Source organism: Maniola jurtina, chromosome 2 (genome assembly GCF_905333055.1).
Source record: "Maniola jurtina chromosome 2, ilManJurt1.1, whole genome shotgun sequence".
NCBI lineage: Eukaryota > Metazoa > Arthropoda > Insecta > Lepidoptera > Nymphalidae > Maniola > Maniola jurtina.
In genome coordinates this window covers 9,154,026-9,181,999 of record NC_060030.1, presented here as the reverse complement: position 1 = coordinate 9,181,999, position 27,974 = coordinate 9,154,026, and the positions used below count along the sequence as shown (strand labels likewise).

The window sequence follows — 27,974 nt, the reverse complement described above, 5'->3', positions numbered from 1 at the left end:
AGACCTAATTTTACTGGACGAGTAGGTATTTTAGAGCTCAAAATATAAATTTTCTGTTATCAAAGTTTAGAAAAACTACAGTAAATGTTGATTGCAACCCTTAAAGAACAACCATTATTAGAAATTACATTGTTTCGTTTACAAACTATGCTAATGTATAATAAGTAACATTTTTGTGTTAACATAATCTGTGCGTATGGTTTTAAAGCATTCCAGGACCGTCGCTTTCTTGGTTGCCAGATTTCTCGAAGAACATAAAATCCTGTAAGAGAAAAATATTTGCATTATTGCCTATTTTTTGATACACTTTTGATAAAATATTATATTAGCCTTACCTTTGAAAGGTAATTCATAAAGACAGGTAGTTATACAAAATGATTAAAAAAAAACAGTGGCTAGCTAAAGTTCTTGGTACCCAAGCAAGTATTTCAGCCAAACATGACCTGTATTATTTCTCCAAAAAATCTCAACAAAATATCTGTTTAGATTTACGTCAATAAAACTTCAACAGTTTGTAAGTCAAAGTCTTACAGGAGAGTAATAAAACTATAAAATATTCGTTAGCAACCCTTGATGTATAATAATATTATATTGACCATAGGAGCACATTAATAGTATATATATGTGATAAAAATAAATATAAAACATAAAAACTCTCTCTACTAATCTATTTTTTTTTAAAAACCACCGAAAAATAAGCTGTTAATTTTTCATAATTTTATGTACATTTAATTAAAAGTAAATACCAATATAGACTGGCACAGATTATTTTTATCTCTGTAATGTAAAATATCAGGCCTATAAGAAAAGATAAAACTTGTAATAGTAAATAGCTAGGGTGAATACTTACAATCAAGAAGCACGCTCCAAGCAGAACTGCCTTTATCCTGACATCCAAGTCCATCGGGAATGTTATCCCGAAGTAGTCGGAGTCCGTGAACATCTCGCGGGCGAGCCCCGACCACTGCTTAGTTATCTTGCCCACTTTCGTCTCGCCATCTCTGGAGTATACCTTTAAACATTAATTATATTATTCACTTTTTAAGTTTAACTGGCTTCGATAATAATTGAATTCAGAACTGTATCTTTGTAACAGACTTCCAAAAAGGAGTTCTCAATTCGGCGCGTGCTTCTAGTACTATTTCTCTGAAATTTCTGAACTGATTTGAAAATTATTTTTTTTGGCAGTTCTGCCAAAAAAAAAAAATTCATTTATCACAATAAAGAACAATGGCAAGATTCTACCTGAATGTTATAAGCGGCGTCTACGAATATGATTTATGCAAAACATAGCAATTAAATTAGTTAGTTTTTTATATGAAATTAGTTTTACATCTCTTGCCCTCGTTAGATAATTTAACAATTAATAGACTATCATTTGATTAATTCTCATGTATCTGTGTCTAAAAAGTATTTCGTATCACCAGAGTTGCCATTTGAAAAAAAAGCAATACCTAGTAGAAAACAAGTATCATTATTAAATCTGTTACCGTTACTAATTAATAAAATAAATGTCGATAATAATAATTTTATATTTTTTACTAATACTTACAAAACTGCCTACGTTCTTGATGATACGTCGTCAAGCAGATGATGATCGTATGCCCAACACATATGTCACCTCCATGCTCTGCAGCCAGCACGGGCACCAGCACGAGTCAACACTTACATTGAACTCAACATCGCCGCAGATGGAATACGTGCAGATGGGGCCCTTGATGCGCAGCACCACGTCGCCGGCCGCGTTCTTGATGACGTAGCAGGGCTTGCAGATCGACCACTCCTGCTCGATGCTGCCCACCACGGTGCCGGGCGGCGCCGTCACCTCCATGCTCTGCAGCCAGCACGGGCACCAGCACGAGTCAACACTTACATTGAACTCAACATCGCCGCAGATGGAATACGTGCAGATGGGGCCCTTGATGCGCAGCACCACGTCGCCGGCCGCGTTCTTGATGACGTAGCAGGGCTTGCAGATCGACCACTCCTGCTCGATGCTGCCCACCACGGTGCCGGGCGGCGCCGTCACCTCCATGCTCTGCAGCCAGCACGGGCACCAGCACGAGTCAACACTTACATTGAACTCAACATCGCCGCAGATGGAATACGTGCAGATGGGGCCCTTGATGCGCAGCACCACGTCGCCGGCCGCGTTCTTGATGACGTAGCAGGGCTTGCAGATCGACCACTCCTGCTCGATGCTGCCCACCACGGTGCCGGGCGGCGCCGTCACCTCCATGCTCTGCAGCCAGCACGGGCACCAGCACGAGTCAACACTTACATTGAACTCAACATCGCCGCAGATGGAATACGTGCAGATGGGGCCCTTGATGCGCAGCACCACGTCGCCGGCCGCGTTCTTGATGACGTAGCAGGGCTTGCAGATCGACCACTCCTGCTCGATGCTGCCCACCACGGTGCCGGGCGGCGCCGTCACCTCCATGCTCTGCAGCCAGCACGGGCACCAGCACGAGTCAACACTTACATTGAACTCAACATCGCCGCAGATGGAATACGTGCAGATGGGGCCCTTGATGCGCAGCACCACGTCGCCGGCCGCGTTCTTGATGACGTAGCAGGGCTTGCAGATCGACCACTCCTGCTCGATGCTGCCCACCACGGTGCCGGGCGGCGCCGTCACCTCCATGCTCTGCAGCCAGCACGGGCACCAGCACGAGTCAACACTTACATTGAACTCAACATCGCCGCAGATGGAATACGTGCAGATGGGGCCCTTGATGCGCAGCACCACGTCGCCGGCCGCGTTCTTGATGACGTAGCAGGGCTTGCAGATCGACCACTCCTGCTCGATGCTGCCCACCACGGTGCCGGGCGGCGCCGTCACCTCCATGCTCTGCAGCCAGCACGGGCACCAGCACGAGTCAACACTTACATTGAACTCAACATCGCCGCAGATGGAATACGTGCAGATGGGGCCCTTGATGCGCAGCACCACGTCGCCGGCCGCGTTCTTGATGACGTAGCAGGGCTTGCAGATCGACCACTCCTGCTCGATGCTGCCCACCACGGTGCCGGGCGGCGCCGTCACCTCCATGCTCTGCAGCCAGCACGGGCACCAGCACGAGTCAACACTTACATTGAACTCAACATCGCCGCAGATGGAATACGTGCAGATGGGGCCCTTGATGCGCAGCACCACGTCGCCGGCCGCGTTCTTGATGACGTAGCAGGGCTTGCAGATCGACCACTCCTGCTCGATGCTGCCCACCACGGTGCCGGGCGGCGCCGTCACCTCCATGCTCTGCAGCCAGCACGGGCACCAGCACGAGTCGCACGCCAGCGGCCGGTGCAAGTGGATCACCTGCCATCAGACGCGTGCACTACATCTAGAATCTGTCTAACGAAAGCCGAGAATGATTTTTTTGAGTTTTTAGAAAAACTGTTAAACTACGGAAAATGTCACTTCCTATTTTTATAACCTTACCGGTAGCTCGATTCCGTAAAACCTGCATCAATCATTGTTATAATCGCAATTGTTGTTATTGGCTAAATTTATGCTATTTTTGTTGCAACAATGCATTGTAGCCAATAGTAAACGAGCGTCAACCAATCAGAAGTGATTGCGATCGTGACATTGTAGCTGTCATTCTAACGCAATCGGGAAGCTGTAGATCGACTGATTACGGTAAAATGACAGCTAAGACGCACGTCGCAATCACCTCTGATTGGTTCAAGCTCACTCACTATTGGCTACAACGCATTGTTGTAACAAGACTGCCACAAAAGGCAATCACTATTGAGATTGATGCAGTTTTTCCGCAGGTAGTTTTGATACTAGATTATTTACCCTGTGATTTATAAAATGATGCCCGCGACTTCATCCGCATGGATTTAGGTTTTTGTAAAACCCGTGGGAACTCTGATTTTCTGGACCAACAGTAGTGTATGCTCTTCCTTAAAATGCAAGCTTCTCTGTACCAAAAGCTAGCTGCCTCTTAGCGCGCTTAGTTTGCGCTTTCCTTTAGTTGTACTATTAGTTGAGTATACTATATTATGGCAATTCTGTGCTCTTTTTAACCGACTACAAAAAAAGGAGGAGGTTCACATTCCCTCACTGCGTTTGCCCTTAAAATAAAAATTGGCATTACCTCATTCCTAAAGTTATCCATAATTTTCATGTCGAACGGACGCATGGGGCCGCAACAATTCCGAGTGCAACAATCGTTGTCCTCAACAGCGTAGTACACCTTCTGGCCGAGAGCATTCTTCACTGTGTACTTGTTGTTGGTCTCGAATCCCACAAACGCTTCCAGTAGCTCCACTTTCTGCTTCACGAGCAGCTGGTCAATCATAGATAGGTATTCCAAACCTGGAGGACAATTGGTGGGAGCTTGCGGAATAGTCATCCAGCCACCTGGAACAAGATAAACAACAAAAACTTTTAAGTAGCTATTCACATGAAAGGCTAACTTATCCATATCCAATATGGATATGGATATTAATATGAACTTATCCATATATATGAACATAATATGAACATCTAATATGGATATGGATAAGGTCCGTGGCGTCATCGTAATTTCAATGTGGCGATGCTACAAATGGCTGATTAGTTATTTGATAAATTGAATTGAAAAAGCAAAATACAATGCTACAGTTTTGGTCAGGTCAGTTTTAGTAGTTGCTGTTGCAGTTAGACTAAGGCGTACTGCGGTAGAGTCGAAATGACTTAAGCCGTTAATTCAAAAAATGCTGAGTAAATTGAATTTTATCTTTACTACGTAATCTACTTAGATACACATTGTGAAGAGCAAACTCAAAACAATAACAATTCGACGCGCACATTTACTACGCCTTTACTCTTTTTCATTTTGCATCACACTTTTTATATTATTTAGGTACATAGTAGAGATAAGTTCAATTCACTTGAATGTGAAGCATGAAAAATCGCTTTGTGTCGCTTCGGCTTTACTCCCTCCACCTCCTCCCTCTACTTACCTAGAGTAACAATTTGCCTAATGAAATTATTTTTTAGGGTTCCGTACCTCAAAAGGAAAAACGGAACCCTTATTATTTGTTGAACCCTCACTTTGTTGTCTGTCTGTCTGTCCGTCCGTCCGTCCGTATATCCGTCCGTCCGTCGTGTATGTCAAGAAAACCTATAGGGTACTTCCCGTTGTCCTAGAATCATGACATTTGGCAGGTAGGTAGCTCTTATAGCACAAGTACAGGAATAAATCTGAAAACGCGAATCTGGTTCCATCATTAAAAAAAAAAATTAAATGTGTTTCAATTTTCAAAGTAAGATAACAATGCCAAGTGGGGTATCATATGAAAGGGCTTTACTTGTACATTCTAAAACAGATTTTTATTTATTTTTATGTATAATAGTTTTTGATTTATCGTGCAAATTTTTGGAAGAAATACCCGAGTACGGAACCCTCAGTGCGCGAGTCTGACTCGCACAAAGTTTAACATTTATGATTAGACGATTTAAAACGTACGCCAAGTTACGCAAAAATAAAAATACTATTACATTTTTATAGTGACTCATACAACATATAAAGTTACCATCACAAAACAAATATGTTTTAGTATATTCCCTCCACCACACGTTTATAGTCTACAATGTCAGTTAACCTCCTCTCTTCATCTGATAATAAACTCTCGTATCCACTTCGACTATTACTAAACAACTTTCTGTAAAATCGCTGAATAGTTCTCTTTATGCTCGCTACTGTCAAAGTATCCAAATAAACGCGTTTGTTTTTTAAACATACAACCTTTGTGCATTCATTATTAAAATACTTCCTTAATTTAGAGCTCTCCATAGCATTTGTATTAGCATGATGTAATATTATATCCTCATGCAAAGTACCAAATTGATTATTCGTTCCATCTTTGAGGATTTTCATATTTTATTCAAATGCACTTTTAATGAAACAACACCACTTTTAATAATGAAATAACAGAATTCAATATCTCTTCAACTGTAGTAAACAGGGCAGTGATGGATTCACACAAGCTATGTAATGCAATCACTAACATTACTTATCAGAAATAGGTCTTTTAAAATGTACCCTAAGTAAACATCTTTATCTGAGTACATAGAGTCATTAACACTCAATGATACAACTAAGAGCATACGCAATACAATTACCAGACCATCTTATTTACTTACCCACTTAAGTATTTATATAATAATCTAAAATGTAATACTAAGGCGACATGTCCTTATTCAGCGATTAAGCAAGCTCAAACGATATTGAAACAGCATCTTATATTAATACCTATCATCACCTGTTATCTAGTGGAGATCAATGAGGAGATTAGTAAGAGAACCAGACTAACCAACATAGCTCAATTATTACGGGTTGCGAAGCAAAAGTGGCAATGGGCACCGCATATAATACGAAAACCCGATAGACGTTGGGGTCCCAAGGTGTAGACCCTAACGCACATGGCAACCTCACAACGGAAAGCGCAGCGTTGGAAACCTCCCTCTATGTGGACAGACAACACTAAACAAGTCCCAGGGCGCCGCTGGATTCAGGCGGCGCAAGACCGTGGTGTGTAGAAGTACCTACAAGAGACCTATGTATGTTTAGCAGTGGGTGTCTATAAGTTGACAATAATGGTGATGATTATAATACATAGAAATTCCTTAAAAATTATGAAATAATGTTACTATACAATGCAATCTAATAGAGTAACACATTTATGTGAACCATAGCAGTTCGGATCTATTTAAATAGGTCTAAATTGGAATAGGCTGGCCAGCCAATTAGGCTGAAACAATTAGAGGATTTGACCTTCACCTCGTAACTAAGCCGTCGGCTGCCCACTTAACACAATCGAATATTATGAGGCTTGCCGTGTTTTTTAAGTATTTTTATTCGACCTACGCGTTTTGTGTTTTGATTCTGCAGCTATTTACTATTACCACCCTAAAAGCAAAAACGTATTCGTACTGCCAAGAAATTCAGCACGATGCTGCGTAAAGACTGATTAAGAAATGATAAAGAAAAACTGATGAAGAAGAATAGGGATTATTATAGGGAGAAGCCAATTTATTAAATTCCTTTTTCCAGGTCAACACTCTTCCATGTTAGACTGTCACTTCCACATCGTCACTTATCATTATCCATCTGTCATTTATTACAACTGCTGCTGCTATACATATTCCTATGAAGTATAGTTTAGCTGTTTTAGAATGTACAAGTAAAGCCCTTTCATATGATACCCCACTTGGCATAGTTATCTTACATTGAAAATTAAAAATACTAATTAATTATTTGTTCATGAACTCATTTTATTTTATTTTGTGATTTAACCACAAATTCACGGTTTTCGGATTTTTTTCTTTATTTTTGCTATAAGACCTACCTACCTACAATTCTAGTCAGGAAAGTGCTGCATGCAAAAACCATGGAACTCTAAATCCGGAGATCACTTAGTTTTGGAGCTGGTCTAAGTGATATACGGCATTCAACTGCCTGTACAGCCTCAAAGAAGAAGGAAGAAGAATGCAGTGAAAATGTATGAAAATCAGATAATGTGGCTAATTTTGTTACCTGACATTGTACACCTATTACTTAGTAAAAAGTCAGGATGAAATTGCAAGCATAATAATATTATTATGAAGACATTTTAATGTTTTTCTTACCATGACAGTTGAAATGTTTTTGCAGTACATGTGACAGATTAACACTGGAATTCATAGTCAAGATAGGGGCTTCTTCACAGGTCAATTCAAACAACATGTGTCAGTTGAATATGCCATATGTTATTTGAATCATCCTCTAAAGAAGCTTGTATCTTGATTATGAATTCCAGTGTAAATGTTTATCTTACCTGGACCTTGCGGGCCTGGTTGTTGGACAACTGGTGCAGGGTAACCAGGCTGGGGATGTGGGTAGCCAGATTGAGGTTGTGGGTAGCCAGGAGCAAATCCAGGTTGGAATCCAGGCTGGAATCCTGGCTGGAATCCAGAGTGCATGCCAGGTAATGGCTGAGCTCCTGGCGGTAGCATTGGACCGGGTGGACCTGGGTAGCCTCCTTGCGCATGCATTGGATAACTTTCATTCTTTTTGGCTTCTTCCTCTGGAGGGCCATAACCTTGACTTGCTGGGAAGTTCGGGCTATATGGTGTAGGTTTGTGCGACATTTTTCTGAAAAGTAAATACAATTTATATTAAGAACATACCTAGCACTAGTCCCAGATGACAAAATAAAACAGCTAATCACAAATTCCATTACACTTACAATATGACATATTGATTTGTTGGCGATTTTCACAGAAAAGACACTGAAGACAAATTCAACAGGTATATTGAGCTAAATGCAAAGAACTTGTACAGAATTTATTAATTTCCTGCTAATAAGTTACTGGTACAGATTCTGAATGCAACTAAAATTTAGAGTATTTGCATCTCCTTCTTACCAATATAATAAGAAAATGACTGACAAACCTAATTTAATTGAGAACTGTCAAACCTTGTGACTTTAGCTGCCAGTCACGAGCCTGTTTAAATTTGTAGAGAGCACTAGTTGTCTTTAAATGTAAAATTCACGTTCTGTCCTTTTTTAGAAATATTAAGTAGAAAGAAAAAGATGCAGATACTCTAAATATAATTTAGAGAAATCAAGAAGAAGGGACACCCCTGTTTATTTTGTATTATTGCAACTCACTAGAGCAGCTTACTATAGAAAGCAATGATTCTCGAAGATCTCACAGAAAACCTCACAATAGTTCAAAATGAATATTGAAAAAACATTGTAATAAACTTTTAGTATTGTTATCAGCTAGAAGCTTGAAAGTAAAAATAATTATAAGTATTTTCTAACTATACTTTGACATTTAAAGAGGTATTTGTTAGCTTTTGAGTTTGTATTCAGAGATAATCTCTGACTTTTGAATTTGACTTTTTTAAAATTATTTCACTGCTAGATAGCTACCCCAGAGGGCTTTAGACTAGAAATTATATCTCACTGAAGAAGTCATGGGCAAAAATAGTAGATCAATATTTTTGTTGTAAGTATAAGCCCCTTTAAATAAATTAAATAGGTACTGAAAGTGACTAAAAAAATAATTTTGAATAACTAGATGATTGAAATAGCTTTGATAGCCTAGTGGTTAGGATGTCTACCTCCTAATCGGAGGTTGGAGGTAAAGGACAACATTGCGAAGAAACCTGCATAGCTACGAGTTCTCCATAATATTCTCGAAGGTGTGAAGTCTGCCAATTCACACTCCGCCAGTGTGTTAGACTATGGCCAAAACCCTCCTCAATCTGAGCCGAAACCCATGCTCTGTAGTGAGCCGGCGATGGGTTAATCATGATGATCATGACTACTAGACGTCTGTGTGCATATAGGTTTTCCAAAAATCTCATGGAAACTCTTTGATTTATACTAGGATAAATAAAGCCATGTTTTAATTCAGGGTAGGTTCAAGCAATTCCTTTCGGCCAAGTTGGTTTAGTCATTGTGGCATGAAGGAGTAACAAACATGCAGAGTTTTACATTTAAGCTTAATATTATTAGGATCATGGCTTGAAAAGTGGTAACTTGGTTCTTGTAGAACTTTTTTCTTGAGGAAATGTTCCATGGTTCAAAATCATGCCACTTTCATATCCCCATATCACCTCCTAAGTTTGTACACATGCTTTGTTGCTTCATTTAATAAAATTACTTGCTGCTCAAGTTATGGGACGCAATTAATACCTAAATAACTATGTACTGAATTATTTTACACAATTTTCCGGTAAGTTTACTTGAATACAACGCCCCACTAGTTATGGCATCCTCTAACTTACGTGTAATAAGATTTTGGATACAAATCTTTTTCAATTTTGTCACCACATCAAAAGATTTATTAATATAATCATAGTAACACTTACCACTAAAAATATACTGAAGGTGAAGGATAGTTATACTATTTCGCCGGTAAGTAAGTACCTATAGAAAGTGTCTTTACACAACTGCTATGAAATCTCGTATGTACCTAACCAGCACTGATTTCAAAGATTAGAACCCGATTGTTAACTTTAGAGATTCTAGTAACTTTAGTGATTGTGAATAAGACCTAATTGTGCTAGAGAAACTTAAAATTCTAAAAACGTCTTGTCCGTCCACGATCGACCAGATGACGTAAATAAAATAAAATGTAAAAAAAAACCGGTCAGGTGTGTGCCTGAACACGCTAGGTAGGGTTCCGTAGCTAATTCAGTTGTTAAAAATTTTGGCGGTCATTATTTTTTAAATGGTAGTTTTATATAAAAGAAATGTCTAAGAAATTCGCTTGGTTCTCAAATAATATTGCACCATTAGCAGATCCTGAATAGTTTGGAAGTGCTGTATCCATGCATCATCAGTGTGCCTACTTGAATAATAATTCACGATAAGCTTTATTATGACAATTCCTGTGTCAATTAAGAAAAACTTAAAAATTAGTCCAGGAACTTTGAAAAAACATTATAAAAACGGGCCAAATTGAAAACCACTCCCTTTTTGGACGTCGCGTCCGCGTCGGTTAAAAAGTAGAGAACTCCCAAAGGAATACTTTGCTATTGAAGAATCGGGATCATTCGTGCTTTTTCGTAACATAGTACATCACCGAATTTCATCAATTTCATTTCCCACAACAATGCAATCAAGCGGTTTGTTTACTACGGAACCCTACAAAGCAAAGAATTGAATTTGATCAGAAATCAGCCGCAATTTAAAAAAAAAAAAAAAATTCTGGCACCAGTCTGGCCTATAGGCCTTTGAGTACAAAATATCAGTGACAATAATTTATTATTGTGGTATTTATACTTACTCCGATCGTAATTTAAAATCACCAATAAAAATAGTTATGTTCGATGTTGTTCTTCCTTGCAGACCGTGTCGATTTTATAAATATGTACATCGGAATAATGGGATTGTTAAGAGACAAAACTATTAGAATCCAGAGCCAAAAAACTTCCATAAATAAAAAAAGAAAAGTTTTCGTCTAGAATTGATTGTTCTAGAAATTTTAGATTTTTTGTAAAAGTAAATTTTTAACTATTGAATTTTATTTAAAATGTAATTAGATAATAAATAGTAACAGAAACACTTTTTACGTGTTCAAAACATTAACTAGTGATACCGAGATTCACAATAGGTATCTAACTTCATGTTTAGCACATAAGATTTATTAATTTTCTGAACGGATTTCAATGTAGACAACCTAGAAAGTTAAGTTCTTTCCGGTACAATGTTACCATTCTTTATATTTACCCTTTATTTAGGATCTTTTGAATAGTTTAATTTTTAACCGACTTCAAAAAAGGAGGAGATTCTCAATTCGTCGGAATCTCTTTTTATTTTTTTTATTTTTTATGTATGATCCCCGACAAAGTTAAAGACACCTGGACCGATTTGGATTTTTTTGTTTGAAAGAGTATATTTTGCAGGTGGGCCCTTAGTAAACAATTTAGGTACAGTGAGGCCACTCGAAAAAAAAAAAATTATAAGACGTTGTCACGTCAAAAATTCAAGAAAAAAAACCGACTTCAGATCGAAGTTAAGTTTGAAGTCGGTTTTTCTTTTGATTTTTATTTTTAATAAAATAATGCTATAGTTATTGTCTTTAATTTAATTTGATCGAAGAGCTGACATTTATTTAGCCCTTAAAACGGGATAATAGTGCCAGTTTATTGGGCACAATAGCCATTATATTGACCATTTGGTCTTTTTGTAAATATAAGTTTTTAATGGTGAGTTTGTTCTCAATTTATATATTATTTTTCTTTTTTATTCAAATACTGTTAAAATGTTTGTACTTATACCTACTTTTTTAAAGTAATAAAATAGGAATGAAATTGTCTCTAATTTAAAATTAAAGTTGCTGTAATCTGCAGCTTTCGTTTTACTTAAAAAAACTTTTGAGGAATGAGCTAACCCTATTCTGTTTAACCTATTTTGTCAAAATCCGGATGAAATCTGAAAAATTTAATAAAATTATAAATGTGAAAATTTGGATGTTTGTAGCTAGGTATTTCTTGCCACAATAATTACTGAACTGATTTGGCTGAAATTTGGAATCTCTGAATCTCTGAAGTTTACCAATCGAAAAATCTGAAAAAAATATTATGGCCAAAAGAAGTTTATGTATAATCAGGATAAAACCAATGCTCTAACAGTTATCATAGTTTCTTATACTAACAACAAACCTTACAATCAAAGTTAGTTTGGCGTTTCGTTGACATTAGTTAAGTGATTTTTATTGTTTCGCTTCTTCTGTAGTATGGTACCCAGGGTGCGCAAGTTTGACTCGCATATGTATATATCACACTTTTTTTATATGGCACCTAGTGCATGAAATTCGAGCCAATTTTTCCACTGAACCTGCACGCATCACAATAATTTAATATTGTGTATATCAACGTAAGGAGTTTGTGCTTCTTTATATTTTTGTTATTTGAGGTATTAGATAGTTTTACGTTTGCAACACTAGCATCCGGTGAACGAAACTCCCATTCTCCAATCAAATTATTGCAATCGAGTGCATTGACCAACCTGCTGCTGGTGGTGCCAATTCCAGTCTCCAGCAAAGAGCGAGTCAGTTGAATAGATGTTGCTTCCGCGTTTGAACTATCGAGTGTAAAGTGAATAGTAGAGCCCCGCGATGCAATCAAAGTTGTTTTGCCACTCATCTAACTAAAATGGCGTCGCTGTTTACCATTTAGTTATCTTTTCTTTATGTGGACGTCCCTCAGTGATCGCATCCGAGTGAGTCATAAACCAACATAGCAATGACATTTTTATAGCACAAAGTGAGAATACGTTTCCGAAACGTTTATAGAAGACTGGCAAGTGTGATTTCAACAGCACAATAATGCGCGAATTCAAAGTGGTGGTGCTGGGCTCGGGTGGGGTCGGGAAGAGTGCTCTGACAGTGCAGTTTGTGTCCGGATGTTTTATGGAAAAATATGACCCCACCATAGAAGATTTCTATAGGAAAGAAATAGAAGTGGATAATTCCCCATGCGTATTAGAAATATTGGATACTGCCGGCACAGAACAATTTGCGTCTATGCGGGATTTGTATATAAAGAATGGCCAAGGCTTCGTAGTTGTATATTCATTAACGAACCATCAAACGTTCCAAGACATCAAGCCCATGAAGGAATTGATAACGCGCGTGAAGGGGTCGGAGCGCGTGCCCATCCTGCTGGTGGGCAACAAGGCCGACCTGGAGCACCAGCGCGAGGTGTCGCAGGCCGAGGGCTCGGCGCTCGCGCAGATGTGGGGCTGCCCCTTCGTGGAGGTGTCGGCCAAGAGCCGCACCAACGTCAACGAAATGTTCGCGGAAATCGTGCGCGAAATGAACGTTAGTCCTGAGAAGGAAAAGAAAACTTATTGTTGTTGTACAGTGCTTTAATGTTTAGTGTGTAATGTGGCATTTATTTCTCGTAAGACTGCAAGGGCCAGGCGGGAGTGCCCCGCTCGGCCGAGGCCGCCGCTCCGGCGGGCCGGGCGCCGGCCGCGACGCCGGACCCTCGGCGGTCGCATGCGCGTCATATCACGTTGTTAATATCTTTGATACATACCATTGTCCAATCGAGGTGCTTTATCTTATATTTTCATACTTTAGTACTGGTAGATACTCCCGCAGTAACAGTTATTACAGAATAAAGGAACATCATTTCAGATCAGAACATGTTATCTTTAGCTTTGTGTAAAGATCGTGATTAAGTTAACTTCAGTCTCAGAAGTCGACGATGAGTCGAAAGTTGTATCAAGTTTTATATCGACGACAGTAACATATATAATGTAAAGTAATATTAGTAAACTTTGTATATAATTTCATGAGATTAATGTTGTGGAAGGACAAGGACGGTTTTAGAGAATAAGAAGCCATCCAAATATGCAATAATCTTATATGATTGTGTAGAGTGAAGTGCGATGAGTAAGAGTTTACACCTAAGTCATGCAGATTGTGTTTTATTGTGTAAATTATGTTTATATATGAGAATCAGTAATCAAGGAAATACAGACAAAGAATTGTCAGTTGCGTGATTGTGTTTTAAAGTCTACCAGGATTTGTGATAATACATATAACAAAGTATCTATAATAAAAGTTTTAAGTGGGAGATTAACAGGAAGTTTTATTCATCAGAAACCAAGGTAACCACATATTTACATTACATTACTCACTTGCAGTGTCATAAATAAAACTTGTTTCACTTTGTACCACAACCATTCTTAGCCTAAATTGAAAATTGCATACAAAATGACTTATGATTATAATGCTGGTACAAAATAAACAATTTTTATTTATAAGACATTTTAAGTTTTTCTAGAGTACTTGAAAATATTGGCTTTGCTTATATTTTGTAGTGTGGGATATTGTGCCTAATTCTGTTGTACCTACATGGTACACTGCTGCTCAATCCCTATAGTAAATTTACAGATCTGAATCTAATGTTATCCCTTTCTGCCTCATAAAAGTGATATTATTTTGAGTGATTTAGACCTGTCATTTTAGTTAAGAGATTGGTGTTGATTCTCATGTTTTCTCTATACCAAGTTTACTCTAAATCTGCATCTTTTTCTTTTTAATATTGGTATAAAAGGACAGAACATGAATTTTAAAATTGAAGACACTTTTTAGTGCACACTATGATGAAGATTGGACCCACAAAATTTGACAGTTTTAAATTAAATTAAAAACTGTTAAACTTCATGATTTAACTTCTGAATTTTATAAATTAAAAATTATATTTAAAACTGTCAAACTGTGGTTGTCCTTTTCATATTACATAAGTAAGAAAAAGGTGCAAATACTTTAAATTGTGATCAGAATCAGTACCTTTGCGCATATCAGCCACCTTGTAGTTTTGAAATTTTAGAGTTAATTTTGTTTACTTTTTTAAAAAAAGTGAGAGTTTCTCAATCAAATGCAATTTTTAGGGTTCCATACCTCAAATGGGAAGATTGGAACCCTTATAGGATCACTTTGTTGTCATCTGTCTTGTCGTCTATGTGTCTGTCTGTTGGTCGTGTCCATCAAGGAAACCTATAGGGTACTTGTTGATTTAGAATCAAGACATTTAGCAGGTAGGTAGGTCTTTTAACACAAGTAAAGAAAACAACAGTGAATTTGTGGTTACATCACAAAAAAAAAAAATTAAAATGTGTTCATGATTTGACAAATAAATAAATATTATTAGTATTTTCAATTTTCATATTAAGAAAACTATTAACTATACCCAGTGGGATGTCATGTGAAAAGGCCTGTACATTCTAAAACAAATTTTTATTAATTTTTAGCGTAATAGTTTTTAATTTATCCAGCAAAATGTTGTAGTATGGAAGGATCGCACTGAAGGGTTCCATACTCAGGTATTTTTTCCGACATATTGCTGGATAAATCAAAAACTATTATGCATAAAAATAAATAAAAATCTGTTTTAGAATGTACAGGTAAAGCCCTTCTATATGATACCCCACTTGGTATTTTGAAAATTGAAACACATTTTAATTATTTTTTTGTGATGCAACCACAAATTCACGGTATTCGGATTTATTCCTTTACTTGTGCTATAAGACCTACCTACCTGCCAAATTTTAAGTTTCTAGGTCAATGGGAAATACCCTATAGGTTTTCTTGACAGACATTACAGACAGACAGGCAAAATGATCCTGATAATGACATGCACTAAGAAAAGATTTTGAAAAATTATAACAAAATCCACATGGGAATCATCCTAGTATTATAATAAAAGGAGAAACTGACTGACTGACACATTTATCAAATTATTACCCCTGTACAGCAGACAGCTATATCTAAGCTGACATTTACCGAATGGACTTTGACTTTGCTTAGACATAAAATACTGATAAAAAGAGAGGGTGTTATATCGCTGGCATAAATCCATCTCATTTTGACTGAAACTTAATTTTAAGTAAACACAACACTTTTATGTGACGGAAATTCCATTAACAATTCATTCCAATAGGGAAAACCTTGAGTCATTGAGTAATCAGTATAAGTCATATTACTTTCCATCTTCTTACATGCCTACCCATGATTTCAAAATATTTACCTACTTGCTAGATATTACTTAACATCAACAGAATTCATTCATAAAAAAAATTGTGATTCATCAACAATTTGTTCAATTTACATATTTACTACATTAATTTAAATAAACACCCATAGGCAATACTGATATGATAATATAAGGCATATTATTGTAAATTGAATACTTGAAAAGAGCAACCGCCGAGTTTCTTGCTGGTTGTTCTCGGTAGGAACGGCATTCCGAACCAGTGTTAGATTATTTTGACGATTCAAAAGCACTTGTAAAAGTTTAATTGAATAAAAATATTTTGAATTTGATAAAAAAAATAAGAAGAGAATGATAGTCTTCTGTGAGTTTAAAATCCAGAACCAATGTCCAGAACTTATAATCCAATTCTGAAAATTTTTTCACTGATAGATAGAGCATTATTGTAGAGTTATTTAGGCTATTATAAATGATAAACGAGAACACAGTTGCAGGCAAATTAAGCTAGTTGATTAATAATATTATATGATTTTCTCTTTAAAAAAATAGTTTCTGGTTTTGGTAACCAGAATTCCGTATTATAAAGGAGAACCAAGAATCAAAGAACCATAGCTCAATCAATAAATTAACAATAATACCTATATAAATATAATATAATATGTACAGACATTTTTATTCCTATTTATAATTTTTATGATAGTGTTTTACCCACACTCAAAAAAAAATTTTATTCTTTAACTACTGTAACAGGTTCAGTAAAAAAATTGTACATGGGTACAAGTAAAATTTCATAGGGGTTTCATTAATTAATTATTATCATTCAGATTTCATGAGAGAGGTTTTATATAATACTAGCTGATGCCCGCAGCTTCGCCCGCGTGGATTGGTCAGATCCCCTGCAGCATCAGGATTGAGGAGTTGGACTCCAAATTTTTTATGAAACAATGTCGCAAAGTTCCTCTATCGATTAAAAAAGAAATGACGCAAATCGGTTCAGAAATCTCGGAGATTTCGGTGTACATAGGTAGAAAAACACAACTCCCTTTTTGAAAGTCGGTTAAAAAAGTAGCCTATTTTACGCCCTGGTCAATCCTCTACTTGCCTGTGAAAGTCCTGTCAAAATCGGTTCAGCCGTTCCAGAGATTAGCCTTTTCAAACAGACAGACAGACAGACAGACAAAAATTGTAAAAACGTGTGATTCAGTTATGGTATCGTTCAAATAACCATATGAGCTTAATATGAGGTAGTTATTTCGAAATTACAGACAGACACTCCAATTTTATTTATTAGTATAGATGTATGTATATGTATTGTAAATTGTTTTAAGTATAATTTATGTATTTCATATTTACCTATGGAATAGGTAAGGAAATCAGGGCAGCTCAACTAGTACCTCAAAAGGAAAAAATATCGTCTGTTGTTAATTATATCTAGTGGTAATAGAAATGAGAACAAAAAACTGAAAATTTTAACTCTTCTATTATAACAGTTCATGAAATACAGCTGAAAGATAGACAGACGGATGGACAGCGGAGGCCTAATAATAGGGTTCCGTTGGGCACCATACGGAATTTTGAAATATTGGGTACGGAACCATATAAAAATTAACGTATCCTTATCTAAAATCTCCTTTGTATTTAAATCACGTCTGTACTCAATACTTTTCGTGAAAATAACGGCATTCTTTCCGTATAAAGTAATAGCCAGTGTACCACTTTGATTGCAACCTTGAAGTGCATGTAAACTTTGGTATTATAGAAAATACCATTATGTAAACAAATCTCTTCTATACTTTTTCTGTAAATGTATGAAGTAAGTTCAAGTAAAAAATGCGTACTACTTACACTTACGTAATACTTACACATAAATATGTAGATAGATGTGAGTGAACTAGAGTGTGTCAGCTCTCAGTTTGACATTGAATGGACATCCTGTGAAGTGCTAGGGTTAATTAGGTATCACTACCCATATTATAATTAGTGCGAAAGTATTTGTTTATTGGTTTGTCCTTCAATAACGTGGCAACGGATCAGCAGCGGTTACCGATCACTTTTTGTCCCGGAAAATCAGTTCCCACGGGATTTTTTAAAAACCTAAATCCACGTTTACAAAATCGTGGGCATTATAATTACTATTCATTTTGTACAGATCTAGTCTAGCATCTCGGACACAGATATAGGCTAACTTTTATCCCAGATAATCGAAAAGTCCCCAACTCCGAAGGGAATTTTAAGAAACCTAAATCCACGCGGACGGACGAAGTCGCTGGCATCATCTAGTGCCTGTTAAAGTAACTAAAGAATCGATATGCCATACAGCCATATTTGTTTACTCGTTGGCAATTTCTAAAAAGCCAGAGAAAAATAGGTAAGCGGTAGCGTGAGGAATTTGTTGGACCGTGGCGGTGTGCGCAACCATTCGTCATACAGTACTTAGCACGCGCATCATTGCTGTAAATTAATAGTCAATCATTACAAAGTCTGATTTGATTTTCCCTTCTAGTATGGTAACGTCCGATGTACTTTTCTATTAGACTTAAAAACAGTTTTGGGTCTGGTTGTATAGTTAAGCTGGATTATGATGACTAATTTGGTGTACGAATAGGTACCTTAGGTAGAAAAGTATAGGGAAAAATCTTTTTAAATTAGCAACTTTGTAAAGGCGTGATAGATTTATGGTAGTTTTTGGTTGAAACTCACAACAAACTCAGCCGGGTTGTTCTTAATAACTATTTTTCAAAAACCATAAGTGGGAATCAACGTAGATATAATCTGTGGGAAAGCAGTACATATAATATCAGTATAGCACATTATAGCAGTAACATAGAGACAAGAGTTAAGGTCATGGTTTTGTTACTCTAGTGACTAGTCGTTTTGTGCGCTACCACTGTTTAGGTGCCGTTACCGGCCCAGATAAGGCCAATTTACTAACGCTGAGTTACCATATTTATTTCACATAAAGTGCCAATTTAACTACGATTTTTATTTGTATAATAACTACATGATGCCCGCGATTTCGTCTGCGTGGGTTTAGATTTTTTTAAATTTCGTGGAAACTTTGATTTTATAGGGATAAAAGTAGCTTGTCTTTAACTATAGTTATCTATGCAAAAAATCACGCTGATCAGTTGCTCCGTTGCGGCGTGATTGGAGGACAAACACAATAATTCTAATTAGGAGTCATTAGCATTAGCCAGATTTTTAAAAAACCTAAATCCACGCGGATGAAATCGCGGGCATCATCTACTTAGTAACAAACAAATTGTTAATAAATAGGTAACCTGTTTGTGTTTTCGAAATACTTGATTGCCAAATACGGGTCACACCTATGGTTTGTTATAGATTACATCAGCTATAGATACTATAAATATTTGCCTAGATGCTCCGTACGGCTAAACCGATATTACAATTTCGCAGGCAGAGCACTATGAAAGTAGTGATCTAAACTCTAAACACTAAAGGCTATTTTTTAGGCCTGAAAGTTTAAGATTTTGTTCCGGATTTTTATGTAGAATAATAAATCGATGCAAAGCAGAAATTTATACCTACCTAAGTTATATAGTTAGTTTTATAATTAATATCATTAGATACGTCGGTAGCCTGAACTCTGAAGTTTCAGTACCTACTCGGTATCATTAAAATCTTAGATTAGCTCTTTCCCAAGGCGGACGCGTCGGAACGGAAGACTATCGGCTTCAAAATTCTATTTTAGTCATATAATGTTGTCCTGAAATATTATAACATAGCGCTCAGACGCGCAAACAGCTCAAGTCATATGCATAATAATACGATGCACTTGAGCTTCGTAACTTGTTATATATTCGGATGTAATCGAGTCTCATTGTGCCTTTACATTTTGTATTCCGCTGCTTGTCCTTTCGACCTCTACGACGCTTTCAGAAGATAAAAGCAAATCTTCGTATAAAAGTAAATATATACTTATGTAGATACTTAAATGTCTTTTCGCCGCATTACATTGTGTTTTTGTTGGTTTAATTCCTTAAGTGGCCTACATTGCACTACACTTTTTAGTTTGGTAAAAAGTAGCCTTCATCACTTTTTGTGAAGTCTTATCTGTATTTGAATGTTCCATCAGAATCGGTTCAGCCGTTTCGCAGAAGCCCAGACCAACAATAAACTTACATAGAAAACTGGTGTTGCGTTTGATACATGTAAAATATTAACATGTAAAAATTAGATGATGCCGGCGACTTCATCCGCGTGGATACGTATAGGTTTTTTTTTAATCCCATAGGAACTCTATGATTTTCTGAGATAAAATGTACTTAGTAGGTTTGTCTTCACGACTTCGTCTACGTGGATTTAGGTGTTTAAAGTCCCGTGAGAACTGTCTGTGTTTGTCCCCGGAATGTAACTGTGTACCAAACGTCAAAATCGCTTAAACGACAGAAGCAGCAGACAGACAGACCTATTTTCACATTTATAATATTTGAATGGATATAATACGAGTATGTACCATCGCGCTAACAATAAGAGATTAACAAAAATAAAGTCATAGATTTTGAAATCACTTCAATTCTATGTATTTATTTCTCCTAAAACGAAACATTCGTTTGTTCCGATTTATTGATTTTACGTGGCGTTAACATCGCCTTTACCGAGAGCTGCTTAGTGCTGTTACAGTACTGATACGAGTAGATTGGAAATAATTTAACTGTGCAGATTCTCTTGCCGTCATCATAAATCATAATATTGAAAAAGCTTACAAGACTTAATAACTACATCTAACTAGAGGTTCAAGTTTTACCGCTATCCAAATCGTGATATTTAAATATGATTCTATCGTGATCTTGCAACGTACTGAGAGATAAATATAAATCACGATCCAGGATAGGATCGCGGTCCAAATCTGTACAAAAGCATAAAATAAAGTCGCTTCCCACTGGTTGTATGTACGCTTACATCTTTTAAACTACGCAACGGATTTTAATGCGGTTTTCGCTAATAGATAGAGTGATTTAAGAGGAAGGTTCATAGTTTATACGTATAGTTTATTTAATATTGTTTTGATAAGCCGGGGCTGGTCGTGTATCGTGATAAATTCTGAGGCTTCTAGCATGCATCTAATAAACCATGAGTCCATCTAGAAAAATCTTTTAACCCGACATACTCGTACCTTCATCAAGAATAATAGGAATAGGAGGATTGTAATCATAGGAATTCGTGAGAACTCAGTAGCCGAGAGGTCGAGTACGAATTGTAGGTGTAGGTAACTCAGTGATTTATGAAAAGTCAAATTTGGAATTTAAACTTACGTAAAACTTGGATAAAAAAAACGTAGTTGGAAAAATGAAAACTCCGAATTTTAAACTTCAACACGTGCAAGGACCATCGGTCTCAGTCATAAAGCTGTCTCAGTCAATTAGTGTGAATAACTTTTCATGTTGAAAATTGGACATTATCAATTTCATTCAATTATCAATTATCATATTAGGCGTTATCAATTAGTTAAATACCTATTAGTTACTTGCTTCGAAAGAAAGTGAAAGGAAAAACAATAATGTGTATAAAATGTTTTTTTTTTTTTTTTTTTATTATATACTTATTCATATAGGTACATGCAGTTAAAGAAGATTAAGTACCTACCTTTTAAGCAATCAACCAATCAAGTTGTGAGTATAGGTAGGTATAACAACAAATACATAGGTACTACTACGTCGCGCTATTGCCACGAAATATTAACTAATCTACAAATTATTTTGCAATTTAAATAAGTAAGTAGGTACAGTTTAAAAAAGATTTTAAATGGCGCATGGCTCACAAAAACGTCAATTCATTGTACAATCATAATGCAGATATTCAATCTGCTATCGACCTTACCGCAATCTATTGCTTCTTGCCAAAACTATAATGGAATAACATCATTCAAATAACCAAAAAGTAAATAAAGCTACTTATAACTGCGAAAATTATTGCTATATAAAATATCTTTGTTGAAGTGAAACTTCATTATCCGTAATAGGTAAGATTGAATACTGAATGGAGTTAGTTGATTTTGTGAAAAATATTTTGTGACGGATATGAAATCACGCCGATTTAGACGGTTTCTTTTTGCTTTTGAATATAATCCAAAGAAGTTTATATCACATAATTATACCACAACAGATACACGCAATCATTTTTGATCCTCTTATTGTTTCTTCCACAACAGATACACGCAATCTTTTCTGATCCTCTTATTGCTTCTTGATTTTGGGGTGCAGCGTTCGTCTGAATGCGCGCCTAAGGCCCGGTTTCCGCGTAAGCGGAGTGGAGAGATGTGTTCCGGTCGACCAGTCAAATTAAAAGATGACGTGATAATTTTTCACGTCTATTGAGAATCTACAAACTAATTGAGTCGACTGAACACGTATTTACTCTGCTCCGTTTAGGTGGAAATCGGACCTAAGACGCGAGGCAAATAGACGGAGTAAAATAGTTGCGAGGTGAAGCTTCTATTTTAGTATCAACATAAATTCAGCTTGTTTACTTTGAGATACCGTTGAAATTGTTATAATGAAATGAACGCACTCAACCGGCTCTTCTTGCGACGTCGGTTGCAGCGTCGCGGTGAGCGGCTCGCAGAAGCGCAGCAAGTGTGTCGCAGAAGCGTAGCAAGCGTATCGCAGAAACGTAGCGAGCGGGTCGCAGAAGCGCGAGGAGCCAGCCTACTCGCCCTGGATATAGCTGTGCATACTCACAGCTACTCGCTGAGCTGCGGCTATTCGCCATGCCACGCTGGCCTGGCTGACCCTGAACGATAAGATAAGGATTCAGTTAGAGCCATAGACAGTAGAATCTGCTTATAGTAAGATAGATTCTACTGTCTATGGCTTTAGGTTAGAGCTAGAGCTGATTTTCATTATTTTCTATATTTAATTATAGTCCAAGGTTGACGTGGTTGGATGGAGTCGGCTATTTGGGTGCGGCTAATCATAAGATTTCGAATTGCGATCTATATAATATGGGTTATAATAATGATTTGGTAAGTAAGTAAATAAGGTAAGTACTTAGGTACTCGTAGATACAGAGACGGACAGGGTACGACTGCTTTAATTGAAAATGGCAGTTTCTAATCCGCACAATCAAGACAAGCCTCTTGCCATGCATTTTTCAGTCGGTGCTTACTGAAAATTCATTCTGATTTCGTCAGCCGCATTTCTTTGGCGAATTCAGTGTGAAATATATAAATTCTTGCTGTGTGGGGCTGGGGTTGTGCAGAATATAGGTAATTGACCTTGATACATTAGTCGCAAATCTTCTTGAGTTCTGGCGAGTCATCATAAACATGTGCACTGCTAGGATGAGAAGTCCTAATTACCTAGTTATATATACATACTATGTATTGTATATGTATTACAACTCCGAAAATTTGCGGCTATGTACGTTGTGGAAGCAAAATTTATAAACCACTAGACTAGATGATGCCCGCGACTTCGTCTGCGTGGGTTATTTTTTTTTTTTAAATCCCGCGGGCACTCTGTTTTACCGGGGAGTTGCCTATGTCAATTTGCGGGACGCAAGCTACCTCTGAACCAAATTTCATATAAGTGGATTAAACGGGATGGACCATTAAGAATCCCGTGGGAATTTTTTGAGTTTCCGGGATAAAAAGTAGCCCATGCCCCTCCCCGGAATGTAAGCTAACTCTGTACCAAAAATTAAAATCGGTTAAACTGTTGGGTCGTGTGAAGCTAGCAGACAGGCAGACACTTTCGTATTTATAATATTAGTATATTAGGATAACTGGTGGTTATTCTAAGGGATAACTTCGAAAAGCGGACATTATACGTTGTGGAAGCAACTTTTATTTATAAATCAAGTGTGCATTAACCTTAATATTAGATTTAGGATGAGTACCTAGGTGTTACTTAGATATCTGTGAAGCGTTGATGTTGATCGAAAGTGCAAGGTCCCGCTTGGAATAGCGGACGCGTCGGCATCGTCTCCCGCGCAACTCGCGCACACACTACTGCGTGTGGGGCGCGGACGGCTATAAATAAACATAAAATGTACGATCTGCGTACCACAGTGTACTGTACCTATTATAGGGCTACCGTACACACGATAGTATTAGCATCGCTGCCTTCCTTTAACTAAACAGCCGTTGATTGCAAAAAAAACGGGCCAAGTGCGAGTCAGACTCGCGCGCCGAGGGTTCCGTACTCGGGTATTTTTTCCGACATTTTGTACGATAAATCAAAAACCATTATGCATAAAAATAAATAATAAGTGTAAATTAAAAATGTGTAACACCTCCGACAAGTGAAGGTACAGTAACTAGAAAAGAGCTGATAACTTTCAAACGGCTGAACAGATTTTCTCGGATTATAGCTAAGAACACTCAATCAAGCCACTGTTAAAACAAAAAAAAACAAAATTAAAATCGGTTCATTAACTTAGGAGCTATGATGCCACAGACAGATACACACGTCAAACTTATAACCATCCCTCTTCTTGGGTCGGGGGTTAAAAATCTGTTTTAGAATGTACAGGTAAAACCCTTTCACCCTTGGTACCTATCCTACTTTGAAAATTGAAACACTTTTGGCAATAACCTAAATTTTTTTCCAGTTTTAGTTAAAGGACGGCAGAGCAATTTAACCACTTTTGGAAATCTTGAAGCTACTATTGAAATGCTCTAAGTTACTCTGCAGTCTGCACTTGCATCGTCTCCGAAGCTATCATAAGAACACATACGAACTCCAGTCACAGTGTCAGTATTTTTTACCCCCAACCCAAAAAGAGGGATATTTTAAGTTTGACGTGTGTATCTGTCTGTGGCATTGTAGCTCCTAAACTAATAAACCGATTTTAATTTAGTTTTTTTCTTTGAAAGGTGGCTTGATCGAGAGTGTTCTTAGGTCCAAGTTCTTTAATCCAAGAAAATCGGTTCAGCCGTTTGAAAGTTATCAGCTCTTTTCAAGTTACTGTAACTGTAACCTTCACTGGTCGGGGGTGTTATAATTTTTAATTTACACTTGTAATAGTATTCACCAACTAATACGACTGATCACCTTAGAGCGATGCAGTATCAAAGTTATCAGGAATCTCAAAGCAGACGCGCGATTAGGTTATCGCGATGATAAAATAGATGCAGTCGTAAAACCGCTAATCGTTGATGCTAAAAGTAGCGCGTGTGCTTTGGCTCTTAAACGTTCACGCTGCTAACCATACTTTACCTATGTATCAGTTAGGTAATATAATCTTAAAACCCACGTAAACAATGAAAATACACGCTTCCAGTACAACGGACTTTAAACACCTCTGGGCTGTGCTATACTCTTCAACAGAGTTCAAAAGAAACAATCGATTGAATTCGTAATACACATCAAAGAAAGCACTTGTAAAATCTATTCACAATTTTTTTTGTAGGGAGTTTCATTACAATAAATAAATAAAATACTCGGACACAGTAAGTACCTACTCAGTAGCTCTATGTTTATTGAATGTGCTCAGGCATTCAACTGAATGGTTTGATGCTCGTTGATTTTCGAAAACTTTCTTGGGAATAAAAGGTAGCCCTCATTTTTTTCGATTACACGTTAGCCCTTGGCTGCGATCTTATTTGTGGTAGTTAACATGATGCAGTATTAAATAGAATCGTGCTAATTTGGAAGAGGTAATTAATAATAATGCACTAGAGCCAGTGCGTGCCAGATCTTCGTTATTTTATAAAAGCTGAAAGTTTCTCTGCGTGTTGTCCCCGATACAGGGAGGAACGATCAGCGACTATGAAGTTTGGATCCACTGTCGGAACTTAGAACTATTTCTGTGAATGTAATAAGAATAAACTAATAACCTCAGTATTTTTATACTATTCTAAATATCCTATAAGTATTACATATATATATCTAAGCCATTTAGCCGATTCTGACAAGACTAGGTTCCTACAGTATATATCTAATAGTCCATCCATTTAACCGATTTTGACGAGAGGTAGGTACAGACACAGAGATAGTTTGAAACGGACATGGCTTCTTTATTTTCCGTAAAATCATCATCTAGCAATTTATTTATTTCGATAAGCATGTTTGATTTAGTTATCATTATTATTAGTTGAAGATTAGATTGGAAATCTGATTAAAAAATTATTTATACCTAGTATAAGTAGAATACCTATTTCAGTAAATTTTGGATTGGTAAGTAAGTAGGTATATGTATGTAGCAAAATGGTGCGCACCTAAAATCTAGGTCTCAGATAAGAATTGTATGTCCACAATTGATATTATAATAATTTTATACAAAGTACTTAGTTAAGGAGATAAAGGAAATTAGTGCAAAACGATAACATTGTGTTTGCCTTTGTAAATATGTATTGCGACACGATTTTACGTACCCTGTTTGAATTGGAATACAGATGCGGAGATGCGGCGTAGACTCCGTTTACTTGTATGATGAGAGTAGGTAAGCGTGGGCCGTGGTGATGGCCACGATAAATCGGATGTGTATACTTATCACTTCATGTCGTTTGGTCTATATATCAATAAGCCGCTGATACTATGGCAAGCGCCCTGGGCGCGCAGATTGAACACTGTGAGGACAAAAGACGTATGACTTTCTATGGAAAGAATCGAGCCCGCCGCGGGCGCTTGTTGTATTTCGTTTCATAGAGCGCCATACAGTCTAAGCAATAGCGTCTCCATCGCGCACCCATAGCGCTTATACCCAAGAACACCTGATGGAAGGAATGATGGTCTCTAATGGTGTCCTAAGAAGTTGTATTAAATAAGGGAGAAACTCAAGAAATACAAATTATGAAGGTTACAAGGTAGTACTAGGTAGTACTAGTAGGTATACTAGGTAGTAGGTACAAAGGGTACCTCGAATTCGCGACGTCAAGGGGATTTCGAAGCAGTAGTAGATTCACTTGACGATTCAAAAAACTCGTCAAAGCTTATTTGAATAAATGGTATTTTCTATTTCATCCTGCCGTGCTGTTTCCGTAGCGCGTCATTGCTTTATGGAGAAGACATGATTGTGTCCGCGCCACGTCTCACACCGACACATCTGTATTCTGTACAATCCGTAGCCCGTGCCGAGTTATAGAGCGAGTCTAGTTGTCAAGCGATTAGTTGTGGATTGTCCTGCAATCCTTGGCGAGTTGCGCACAAGTACGCCTACCTTGACTCGCATTACTTGTAACCTAACATGGCTAGCTCACTGACGCGTGTCATGCTGCCTTATCCACTGGGATGACACGTTCTGCTTACTAAGATATCAAGTGTTTTAATTGAGCTGATTACCTATTAGTACCTATCCAAAGAGTTGTCATAAATATAATACTAGAGCAACAATGTCCTGTACCTATAAGCGCAGTGAAGGACGACTTCCAGCCCGCTGGACTATTGACCTGAAGAATGTGGCAGGAAGCCGGTAGAGGATGAAGATGGAGGACCGTGTTTGGTGGCGAGAAAATCCTATGTCTACTAGTCGACGCTTGCAAGCTGGTGATTGGATTGGAATGTAAAATAAGTGTACAAGTACACCAGTCATGTAAGTATGTATCTGTTATGAAGTAAATTGACGCTAGACCTGCAATTTTAATTAATATAGTAATTTTTGCTGACATCATCTACTTGATAGTTGGTTATTTATATTGCAACTTGGAGAAAGACATAGATTAGGTACATTTTATTTCGGAAAATTAAAGAGTTCCCATGGGATTTTCTAAATCCAAATGGACGAAGTCTCGGTTATTGTCTAGATTCTAGTCTGTTAATAATATACCTACTTAGCTTTCTTTATCATATACCTATTAAGTGCGTATCTTACGAGAATATATCGTGTTATAGTTATGCATTACTTTAATGTTTATTAGTTCTAAGTATTTCTTCGCATCATTAGGTACATGGGACGCTTTTTTTGGCGTCTTATGGATAAATCTGTTGCTCTATGGTCTAACTCAATGGCTACAGACTGTTTACCTTTAGCACAATTAACTAACTACATAGTTATAATAAATTATAA

At 37.2% G+C, this 27,974-nt stretch overlaps 2 protein-coding genes across 9 annotated transcripts; one reads left to right on the top strand and one right to left on the bottom strand.

Moving 5' to 3' along the window:
• Positions 1–200: 200 nt before the first annotated feature.
• LOC123873000 (phospholipid scramblase 2) lies at positions 201–10,917 on the bottom strand. Of its 8 annotated transcripts, none has more exons than XM_045917654.1 (7): positions 10,784–10,917; positions 7,816–8,132; positions 4,110–4,375; positions 3,282–3,322; positions 1,670–3,077; positions 851–1,012; positions 201–262 (listed from the first exon to the last, which is right to left on the bottom strand). In XM_045917654.1, the coding sequence occupies exons 2-7, from the start codon at positions 8,126–8,128 to the stop codon at positions 203–205; spliced, it is 2,250 nt and encodes a 749-aa protein (XP_045773610.1). In that variant the 5' UTR covers positions 8,129–8,132; positions 10,784–10,917; the 3' UTR covers positions 201–202. The 8 variants fall into 8 exon arrangements, with proteins under 8 accessions (XP_045773610.1, XP_045773601.1, XP_045773614.1 ...); XM_045917645.1 differs by lacking the exon at positions 10,784–10,917 and adding an exon at positions 9,864–10,641; XM_045917658.1 differs by lacking the exon at positions 10,784–10,917 and adding an exon at positions 9,780–9,852.
• Positions 10,918–12,468: 1,551 nt separating this feature from the next.
• Positions 12,469–14,090, top strand: LOC123873132 (ras-related protein Rap-2c). The gene has a single exon (XM_045917848.1). It carries the CDS (start codon positions 12,827–12,829, stop codon positions 13,370–13,372), a length of 546 nt encoding a protein of 181 aa, XP_045773804.1. The 5' UTR covers positions 12,469–12,826; the 3' UTR covers positions 13,373–14,090.
• Positions 14,091–27,974: the final 13,884 nt, after the last annotated feature.